Below are 11,725 nucleotides of genomic sequence, written 5' to 3'. Positions count from 1 at the left end.
TGACCTTGATGATTAACCATTCTAGAATTTGGACTCAAAACTGATCAAGTAATGAAGAAAGAGCTTGCATTGATAGAGAGCATTTTATAACCGCAGGATGTCCCAATGAGTTTCACAGCTAACGAAGGATCCTTTTGAAAGGCAGTAAATGTTATAACCTAGGAAAATGCAACAGCCAATTTACCCACAGCAAGCTCCCACAAACAGGCATTAGAATAATGACCAATTAAGCTGCTTTTAGTGATGTTTGTTGAGAGTTATATATTGGACAGGACATTGGGCAGAAATTCCCTGCTCCTCTTCAAATAGTGCCATGGGATATTTTGCATCCACTCAGGAGGGCAGACAGAGTAACGTCACGCCTGAAAAGTGGCACCTCAGACAAAGCAGTGCTCCCTCAGTTCTACACTGAAGTGTCAGTCTGGATTTTGCGCTCAAGGCTTTGGATTGAGGATTGACCCATGACCTTTTGACCCAGAGGCAAGAGTGCTACTACTGAACCACAGATGATACATATGTAATAAACAGAAAGCAGGCAATCTAAAGCTAAAATAAGAATTTCCATAGATTCTGACCTTCTCCATAAATTTGCCCTGGAGTTCTTCCAGTTCTCTCAAGCCCTTGTCTTTCTCGGTACGTAACTCCGTCTCCTTCTCCTGAATCGTGTTCCTCAGGGAGTATGCTTCTGCCTCTTTCTCAGCTACAGTTTTCCTCAGATTGTCCTTCTCTGCCTCAAGGCCCTGTAGCCTAGAATTCATCTCCGAGCCTGCCTGCAACCAAAGAATCAAATCCTGATGACTACTGTATGTTAATGGAATTTCAAGATCAGTTCATACACTTCAGTTGTAAATCAAATCTTCATTTCTGCCAGAATTAAACACAGAATTGGAACAATTTCTGTTCCAGGTGATGAAATCAAAACTCCCCTTACACAGAATCATACAACACAGAAGGAGGCCATTCGGCCCATCGTGCCAGAGCTGGCTCTTTGAAAGAGCTCTCCAATTAGTCCCACGCCCTTGCTCTTTCACCAAAGCCCTGCACATTTTTCTTTTTCAATTACTTTTGCAATGTTGATGACACAGTTGTGGTGGCGCAGTCGGACTATTACACGTGTTAGCATTGTGCCATAATCCTCCTCTCCAAACATCAATGAGGCGGTGCTCCTTTTAAAATAGGTCCTCTTAATCACTCAAGAAATCAATATTTCATCCAGTGTGAAACAGAGCAGTGTAGACCAGGCAAGTTCCTGGTCTGTGCTGATCTTACCTGGGGCAGTTGTTGGGGGAACACAATGGGTCTTTATGTCTTAGAGGAAAAGAGCGGGGGAAAATAGCCACAATCGCTGCTCTAGGTTGCTATCCAGTGGCTCACGGTGGAACATGCATGTATGTAGGATTAGGCTTGGCCATGATCCCTCCCACGGTCATAATGCCTCCTAACACTCAATTGTGCAGGCTTACAATTAAAGAATGGACAACATGGGCAAGGTATCAGGGAATGGCTAGCAGTCACAGAACTGTATCCCAACATCATCTCCCAGAGTAGATGGGAAGAAAATGGAAGGCAAAATGCAGCACTCTTGCCCCAGTCACATTCTAGCGAGTACCTGTTCAGAGTTCCGCAGTGAGCCCTGGATGGTAGACAGTTCTTCTTTGCTTGCAGCCAGTTCCCTTTTCAGTTGCTCCATTATAAAGCTTTGATCCTCTAGCTGTAAATAATGATATTAGGTAATGTCAGGTAACACAGCTTATACAGACACTGTAACCCAGCCAGGGTCCATGACTAGGAAGACCAGCGAACAATCACAATATGACTAGAGTCGAACTTCACACATTCATAATCAGAAGCAGCTCTGCACATGTCTGTCCCAGGTAACCTGCAACTAAGAGCCTTAATGCAAAACAATCACATCAACAAGAAGCAACTGAGAGACACCGGTAGTTTATTTTATATGGTATTTAAGGATCATGGGGCAATTCAGGAGAATAAATTTCTGCTGTCACTTGTTGTCAAATGTTATTAAGGTGCATTTTCAGAGTGTACTGTGCAAGTAAGCAATGATTTCTTTTTTAACTGAGCCATTTGGTTGTCAATGAATTCATTGCCAAGTGAAACTCAGGTCAGGAAGTTATTTGGCAGCTAAACTGAATCCTGACACTAGAGGGCACTATCTAACAAAAGCACCCCAACCATGGTTTTGTATCAAAGATGAGCAAATTAATTGGCAACATCCAGGAAGGGCTGCAGTGAAGAAAAAAATTACATTTCCAGTACATGAACACATTGACATTTATCCCATTTACAATGGGGTGTCATCCTTTGATAAAGAATTAAAGCAGTCAAAGGCAGATTAAATGACCTTTTACAATATGACAGCACTGGCAGGTTGATGCAATAACTACTTTGCAAAATTGTAACTTTAGCAGAGCACTAAAGCTATGTGATGCATCACACAATAGGATTTTCTTTATTTGTATGAAGTTATAGAAATGACAACCGTGGCATTACAATGATCAGTTTTCCAAGGAACCAGCAGCTATTTAATTTTAGGTTTCACCGTACACTAAGGGCTGAACTTTGTGTAGGAGGCGGGGCTCCTGGCGCGGGCTGAAAAGGTGGGGGGAGCCCCGCCTCTGCACTTTCGTGGCCTCCTGGAGTGATCCTCCAGTATTTTTCAATTAAAGATTCACGAGCCAGGATCCCCGTCCCTTTGAAGACTGGGATCCCACCTCCATGAGCTGCCAGCCAAACAGAGGGCCGGCAGTTCAGCAGTATCGGTAACGCCACCGGATCAGTGGCCACGGCCGGTACTGCAGAGGCCTCGGAGCCAAGTCCGGGGTCGGAACCCCGGACAAGAGGTAGGTGAGGCGGGGTTGCCGGGACCAGTCTGGGAAGGCCTTGGTGAGGGGGGTGTTCATGAAAGTCCAGGGGGAGGGGAGTCCCAGGGGGTAAAGTTGTTCCCAGTGGGGGTCCTCCATGGGCCACAAATTGCCACCCCCCAAGCCCGCAAGGAGGGTGCCTCGTGTTGCTAAGCATCCTCCCGACATGACGGAGGCCCCACCCCATGGCGGGACCAGGCCCTTAACTGGCCATTAATGGGCCACTTAAGGGCCTTAATTAGCCTCTGGTCAGGAAGGCCAATGTTGGCCTATCCCACTCCCAGGAAGGTCGCTGGGTGACAATACTCCATGACCCCCCGCCCCCTTACCTCCGATCCCACCTCAGGGGGGGGCCTATAAAATCCCAGCCTAAGTATCTGATGCCAGAAAGTGTCACTTGCTGATGAGAAAACTTTAGACAGAACAGAATCAATATCAATGTATTAAAACACATTACCAGCAGGAAAAGTAAAAATATCAGTGCAGAATACAACCTTCTAAGCAACATTTTTCAAACTTATCATTCACAGTTCCCCCCAATGATCTGGGGGAGAATAAGTGCACTTATGTGGAATGGTGCAGTCCAGTAAATCCACTGGTTGAACCTATGGTCTGTGCTGTTAGTTGGTGTTAAATCAGGGCACGTAATGGAGCCACTACAATTTGATACTGTGTCCTTGGGTGTATGAACGAATATCTTTACAAGATGGCGAGCTCAGGCCATTCACAATTCCCTTGAGCTGCCAGTAGCTTTAATGGCTATTGATCTGCCTAAAGTAGATTGTAGCATATATATCAGGTTATAAAGGAATTGATCTGAATACAGTTTCAGAAATTGTTCTCTAAATTAATTAAAGGATTAAAAGGCCTTCGGTAAACAAATCACAAATCTAAATAAATTTTAATCTGGTACTGAAAGCTTCTTTGGACACATTATTTAATCATTATGGCCCTGAAATTCCACAAGGGTTCTCCTGATCTACCAAAATTTCAGCAGAATCCCCCAGAGCATCGGTATAACCAGTCTAATCTCTGGGAGTTCTGTCGTTCTCCAACCAGAATTGCAGCAGGAAATCAGGAGAGCCACCACAGAATTTTCAGCCGCACAGGTTTCCAAGTTATTACTACATCGCTGATGGATTCCATAAAGATCGATTGTTAACTTCACAAAGTTGAAAATTTTTTGCAGCAGATTCCACAATTGCTGAAATATTCATTCGTTGGTGTCATCTTCTTCCCAGAAGGTTGATTGTCATGAATCTCCACCTCTGTCTGTCCTGTACGTCCTTATCCATTCTGCATAGGTCAACTGCATCCAGTCCATTATATGTATCATCCACTTTCTTCCCTACTTCCCTCTACTATGTTTTTCTGTTGATCATTCTCTGTCTACCTTCTGCTCTAATGATGTGACTAAAGTATTGTATCTTTCTTTCTTTAATGTTATGCACTGATTTCCTCTTTTCTCCAACTATTTACTGCACTTCCTCATTAGTCTAGCTGAAATATTAGCATTTATTTTAAATTAGCGATTAAAAGGTTACCATTAGCACTTCCCAATTTGGTTTCCCACCTTACAACAATGGATACACTCAGAAGTACTTCAACAGCTGTGGAGCGCTTTGGGTCATCCTGAGGTTGGGAAATGCGCCATATAAATGCAAGTTTTTCTTTTTGGTTCTAGTAATACATTAATTGCCTTTTCATTTGTAGCAATGTTGATTAACGTCACTTTGAGAGGGTCAGAATTATAAAGATTTTGCTTCAAAAAGCAACATATCACCTAGGCTGAGAATACTTCACATTCTCTCATCAGTTCTGTTAAATTTGTCTTCATCTTTGGGAGGAACATCATTTAAAACTAATGAAAGTCTAAATATAATATTCATTCTACTCATTTGCATTCTAGAGAGAGATAAAGAGCACACCTGATATCCATCCAGCTCAAGGTTCATTTTAGAAAGAGGATTAAAATGGATTTCTCTCAGACCTGGACCATCCAAACAACAAGGTTTTCAGACCCCTTTTGGTTAAACAAAAGAATATCATACACGTGATCTTTGGCCACTAGTTATTCATTGGAGCAATGCTCCCTGCATCATTGCCAGCCAAACAGGTGGGATGATCTGATGGCGTCTGCTGTTTATCATCCCATCTCCCTGATTAATGAAGACTACAAAGTTCTGTTCAAATGTTAGCCAAAGATATACACCTGCCAACATCAGGAAGCCATTGAATATTCCACACTACACAAATAAAGGGCTCTCAGCCTCTGTCTCCCTGGATACTTTTCAAGCTTGTGTTGCAGTACAATGAGTTCTGTTTAAATTTGTGTCTTGAGTACTTTATTTTCTCACTGGGTTCGATACATTATGCAGTAACTTTTAAACCTGTGCTATTGTCATTTCAATTTAGAAGATACACAAGTTTGTTCCGCATCACCTCTTTGAATTCTTTTAACTTTAAGCCTATGGTAATGGCATCTAATTAAGAGTGTTACTGAATGTCAGGAAATTTCCTAATTCAGGGCTAGCTCAAGAAACTTAAAGAAGTAAATTTATCAATATATGTAAGCAAAATCCACTTTTGTCAACTGGAATCTGGACTTTTCTAGTAATTAAATTAATTTTTAATGACTTTTTATATAAATAGGACTTCAATACAATGCACTCAAACTCCATTATTATCCTCTTTATTTCATTCTCTCCATATTCACCTGTAGCACAACAAACTAAGCTTTTACTTCAGACTATAATAAATTGATCTACGTTTCTGATGATTTCATGGGTTAGAAATAATTCATGAGCATGTTTCTGCAAGTTGCAGTGCTGATTTAATGGAACTTAGTTCTTTTGGTAACATTGGACAAACCAAAATGTTGTAAGCATCTAAACCATCTGAAACGATACATGCTTGTTCATGTTATATTACCTGTTGGTTTCTTTCATATTCATATCGGATTCTGAAAGATGCAAGAATGAATGTTCCGGTATGGTGTAACAAAAGGGCTCACTTCAGATGCATTATTCTTTAGAAGTATGTGAGATCCCTTTATGTGGCCACTACTGATGCTGAATCCAAGTACTATGTTTAGATACCATTATATTCAATTTGATCAGTTTGGCAATTGGTCAGGAATGCTGAGGAATGTTGTCATACCTGGAAAGGGAATCGTCTAGCAAGTAATTTGGAATTCTGGCACAGATCAATGGATCATGTTATCTCATTCCATTCCAAACATCCTAGGCAACTGATATCCTGTGGTCGTGATTTTGGTTTACACTTGCATCAGGGGTAACAAGATAGATCCACTGTATAAGGAGAAAGACAGTGATTCTTTGCACCCTGTTTGATAGACAGCTCTGTGACTAGGAGGTTCTAAATGTGGGCTGCTTGAGTCGGGCAGTTAGGAGACTTTAAAATGAGCAGAGAGACCAAGCCAGATCTGACTCTGCGGCGGCTGCTTGAAATGCAAGAAATGAATGAATGCGTTTCAAGGATCAATGTTACATTGAAGGTCGTTGAGGAGAAGCTTCTCCGTGTTTTATCATCGAGGAGATTGGTAAAGATTGTATTGACTGTAAATATGCTGTTTGTACTGAGTGTTGATCATTTATCTGCTTCATGCTAAATAAATTTATCTGTTGGTTTTTAGCTTGAGCCTTGATCTGATAAGACTGTACTGAAGATGTGGAGGTCTTGTGGCGACACATGATGGAGCAGAGGTTCCCTGCGTGATGTCAGGATCTCACTACATTTACCTAGACACTAGGCAAATACAAGGACTCATTATGGTCCTAAGGAAATGTGAGATCCCTTTATGTGGCCACTACTGATGCTGAACCCAAGTACTATATCTAGTACTGTGCAAAAGCCCATCTTGGTCTGGCATTGCCAAGTCCTGGTCTGGTACAATCCCCGAAATGATATGAATGCCAGAGCAGGCCAGGCGCCTACAGTGGCGGTTTACCTGCTCACGCTTACCTTCAGCTCCGCTTCCCTTTTAGCTTCTTCCATGGCAAATTCAAGCTCTTGTTTTGTACGGGCCACTTCTTCCCGGGTCTGCTGCGTAACAGTCAACTGCTTGGTTGTCTCAGCACTCTGCATATAACAAACAAAGAAAAAGGAGATTCAATCCCTTTCGGATCATGGTGCAGTATTCAAATTCATTTCGCTGAAGTTTTCATTGTTTTATTGGTCCAATCCAGCATAAACTCTGAAGGTTCACTAATAACTTTGAGTAGTTTGAGAGCTATTCACTAAGAACTTTGCCATGAATTTCAGCAACTCTCCCCCAGTACAGCACAGAATTAGTTACACAAAATGAGGAGGTCAAGCACAAACATCATTCCGTCCGTACAGATCAAGATCCCTTGGATCCCTGATTCATACTGAGTTGACCAATCTCAGCTAAGGAAGCAGTACAGCTGGGGGCAAATATACAGCATCCCTGGGCTGAGGAGGAGAAGGAAATGAGCTAGAGTATTCATTCTAGTTGCTATTGAGTGACTTCAATGACCAGAGAGAGTCCTTGTGTGGAAAGGATCAGGTTTGACTGTTGTGTCCTTCAATAGGTCAAATAACCTACTGAAATCCAGCATAAACAAGGAGTGATGGTGTCTCCAAATTTATGAGAAAAAAATTTAAAAAATTAAGTGTCAGGTCAACTTGAATCAAAATCCAAAGTTTCTGAATTGAGTGGATTGCCGGGTTAACTCATACCGGTAGTGTAAGTCACTGCAGTTTTGAATCTGGTTCAACCCAGTTATCTCTGGAAAGGGAAAATAACTGAAAAACATTCCATGATGCAATAGATAAGGTATTAGCATTGTATTCATATTCAAACAGTCATACATGGTAAATATAAAAACATTTCCTCATGCATACCCCACTAACCCATTATCAGGGACCAAATATCTGATTAAAAGCCATAAAGTGTCACAAGCGCATTCATGCTAACACTCTGTTCCAACTGGCTGAAATAACCTTGATGAATCAGAGCTGAAAGGATCCAAATGCAATAAAAAGAGTAGAATATACAGAAGATTGTGTTGCTAGATACCAGGTGTGCATTAAAGCAAAACTTTGACAACACACAGGAACGCTTATGATGTTCAGCCCTGATAGAGAGCTGTTCCAACAACGTAAGGGTAAAGGAAGCCAATCCTTCCCCCAAAAGGTGCCTTACTAGGGTACACATCTACTGTCACCAGTCACCCACTAGCAGCTCACCCAAGTGGCCGTCCCTCATGTGCAAACTTCAACTGGTGAGTTTTAACAGGCTCTTCCATGACAGTAGTGCCTGGTGTCCATGGACACGCTTCCATAAGAGTCTGCTGCATTGTGATCTGAAGTGGAGCCCATGAAAACTCTTCTGTAATCCAGATGCTCCTGGCCAATGATAACCACCCTACTTCTGTCCTGATCAGCTAACTCTGCACAAACTGCAAGTAGAGTTGCCAACCCTCCCAGATTGTCTGGGAGTCTCCTGAAATTGAGGATCGATCTCTGGGACACTGCTGTGAGCAACCCAGGAGAAAACAGAAAATAACACTGATGGGCAGCACCTGGGGAGAAATGGTGGAGCTTTAACAGATGGGAATGGATGCTAATAAACACAGGGCTGGGGAGAGCTTCCATTAGCAGGTTAGGCTGCACTGTAGCCTGTGTGAGAACCGTAGGTAGTAACGGCTGTTGGAATTTTGGCAGCAGCAGCAGTAACCATATTAGGTAAGTACTTGTTGTAACTTTGTTATTTCCAACTTCCTTTTTCCATTTGGTCCCCTCACCCCCACTGACAATTTCACTGCATCTGTTCCTAAGTCTGTAGCCCGACAGTGCGGAAAATACCAGAACATTTTGGGACTGAAACCACAGCTAGATTTACCCCTGCCCCACTGATTAACTTTTCTTCCCCTGCTGTTTATCATTGAAGTAAAGTGTGAAATGACATTTAAATTCCACCTCCCAGCCCCGCCCCGCCCCATCAGCTCCCAGTGCCTGTGTGTGCAACAGGGTTACCAAAACTCCTGGATTACAGATGCTGCCCAACTTGTTCAGGATTATATGGAATTGGCCACCTTCAATCCCCTCTTTGAGAAGTAGGGAATCAGAGCCCAACTCTCAAGGTCAGTGGGGGTGGGGGGTGTCAAAGAGCACAACTCGCAGGGTCAGTGGGGGGGGGGGGGTCAGAGAGCACAACTCACAGGGTCAGTGAGCACAACTCGCAGGGTCAGTGGGGGGGGGGGTCAGAGAGCACAACTCACAGGATCAGTGAGCACAACTCGCAGGGTCAGTGGGGGGTCAGTGAGCACAACTCGCAGCGTCAGTGGGGGGTCAGTGAGCACAACTCGTATGGTCAGTGGGGGGTCAGAGAGCACAACGCGCAGGGTCAGTGGGGGGTCAGAGAGCACAACGCGCAGGGTCAGTGGGGTGTCAGAGAGCACAACGCGCAGGGTCAGTGGGGGGTCAGAGAGCACAACGCGCAGGGTCAGTGGGGGGTCAGAGAGCACAACGCGCAGGGTCAGTGGGGGGTCAGAGAGCACAACGCGCAGGGTCAGTGGGGGGTCAGAGAGCACAACGCGCAGGGTCAGTGGGGGGTCAGAGAGCACAACGCGCAGGGTCAGTGGGGGGTCAGAGAGCACAACGCGCAGGGTCAGTGGGGGGTCAGAGAGCACAACGCGCAGGGTCAGTGGGGGGTCAGAGAGCACAACGCGCAGGGTCAGTGGGGGGTCAGAGAGCACAACTCGCAGGGTCAGTGGGAGTCCGAGAGCACAACTCGCAGGGTCAGTGGGGGGTCAGAGAGCACAACGCGCAGGGTCAGTGGGGGGGTCAGAGAGCACAACTCGCAGGGTCAGTGGGGGGTCAGAGAGCACAACGCGCAGGGTCAGTGGGGGGTCAGAGAGCACAACTCTCGGTGTGGTGGCAGTTGGAAACGCCATGATTCTAGCTATCATGCAACTCATGGATCATCTGGATAAACTTTTTGAAACAGCCAACTAGGTCATTAGTTTCGAGGGGCCCTCTCTGCCTTTGCAAGATCAAGAAAGACACAGTAAAATTTTGTTCTTGGCACAGAAACAGTAAAGAACAAGCCACTTGTGTCTCATTCCATGAGATGCCCCATTAGAAGGCAATTAAGTGCACATTAGTTTTCCATGACGCATCTAAAACCAGATAAATATTTCAACTGACTTTTCCCATCATCCAAACAAGCAGCTCAAATCCCCCACATTCCATACTACAAGCCAGATACTTACATCAGGCAGACAGACAGCACTCCACCTTCCACAACAGCTTCTGGGCAGATTTTAATAGATGCAGTTAATTAAGCAACACCTTCAGAAAAAGGCCTCAATCTCTGCCTAAAATGGTTTCAACATCAGTAAACTCCAATCAGCAGTCAACTGCTTAAGAAGGGAGGAACCTGCTTCCACAACTGGACAGATTTTGATTATAACACTGACAGTAACCTACCTATTTTAAATTGGCTGCCGTAGGCATTAGGATCACATAACCCAGCCTAATTCTAAACTATTATTTTAAACGTCTGCAACATCAATAGAGTTTTACAGCTGGGCACATTAAATGTCTAATGCTGTGTACAACAACAACTGTTCAGCAGAGATGAATGTCAATCCAATTCTCTGTGCAGGGAATCAGACTGACATGTGAAATCCGTGAAATGTAAAAGGTTAATTACTGATGAAATGAAAGTCAGTTCACTTGCGAGCAAGCACAAAAGTAACCTTGCTCGTTTTGAAATGGATTGAGCACCAGATCCCGTCCCACTGAAAGGCTTCCCTTACCTTTCTGAGGAGCTCTGCATGGGTGTTGACGAGATCACTGTGCTTTTCTTTCAATTTATTGTAGCGCTGCTCATTCGCTTGGACCTTCTCTGTAAAGGTAGTTTAAGTGACATTAGAACAAAACTGGAACACAGCTTTATGAGCAGCGAATGGAAGGAGTCAATCGGTTCAGTCGTTTTTTTTTTTAAGTTGGCTGTTAACTGATTTTTCAGAGTAGTTTCCAGATTTCTTAAATTCATGGAGTGAAAACTGAACCCAGAAATAGCTCCAGTTCTCAGGTGAGAATTCAGCGAAACGTACACAGGTTACAAAAACAATCTAATAGTCAAGTCCAGTTCTATAACTTGTCGCACTGCGATAAAAAAACTCAAAAGACTAACCAATAAACACTTCGCAAATATTTTAATAACATTGGCTGGAAAGTTTCCATGAAACTGTAACCAGGGACAATGTTAGAATTATCTCATCTCCCAGCATTTCTCCTCACACTATTTCAGATACAAGAGGATTAGAATTAGTGCCACTCCCACCACCTAGCTTTCCCCCCATTTTTATACTGGTGCTACCAGCAGCAAAGATGAGGACAAGAGAAGCGACACACAAATATACACAAACAAAGACACGGGTATGTGTACAGTTGTTGATAAAAGTGGTCTGGAATTTCCAGTTTTAGATGGTAGTGGCTTTTCCTGCACATTTACTCAGTGCCTGACCTGGGCAAGATCCAGCAGGGGCGAAGGCCCCAACAAGATTGGTTTGGAAAAGCCTATCGAAACTAATACTTCCAACTAAAATATAATATTGAAATAGATTCATGACCGCCTGCTGCTTCCATCTGAGCCGCACATTAATGGTATATCCTTGCCTCAGTTTGTAACATGCATGATAAGCAAGTTATACTTTATATAGGAAGTCCAGGAATGAGAAAGGTTGGTCCTTAAGGGTTGGCGGGTTGGACTTTAACAATCTCCAATCTCTGCTGGATTTCAGGCTAGTAATGAATGGCAGCAAACAATGTATAGGGAAAGGTTAGGC

General features: G+C 43.7%; 1 protein-coding gene across 1 annotated transcript in view; it reads right to left on the bottom strand.

Annotated features, from left to right (window-relative positions):
• LOC137382723 (huntingtin-interacting protein 1-related protein-like) overlaps positions 1-11,725 on the bottom strand; it is a 128,117-nt gene that overhangs the window by 19,154 nt on the left and 97,238 nt on the right. The window contains exons 15-18 of the mRNA XM_068055055.1: positions 10,691-10,779; positions 6,867-6,983; positions 1,610-1,711; positions 576-770 (exon numbers count right to left, since the gene is read on the bottom strand). Coding sequence (XP_067911156.1) covers positions 576-770; positions 1,610-1,711; positions 6,867-6,983; positions 10,691-10,779 — 503 coding nt within the window. The remainder of the gene's footprint in view (positions 1-575; positions 771-1,609; positions 1,712-6,866; positions 6,984-10,690; positions 10,780-11,725) is intronic.

This window comes from Heterodontus francisci, chromosome 23, assembly GCF_036365525.1.
Source record: "Heterodontus francisci isolate sHetFra1 chromosome 23, sHetFra1.hap1, whole genome shotgun sequence".
In the NCBI taxonomy this organism is placed as follows: Eukaryota; Metazoa; Chordata; class Chondrichthyes; order Heterodontiformes; family Heterodontidae; genus Heterodontus; species Heterodontus francisci.
Note: the sequence above shows the minus strand (reverse complement) of the source record. Positions and strands in the feature narration are given on the sequence as shown.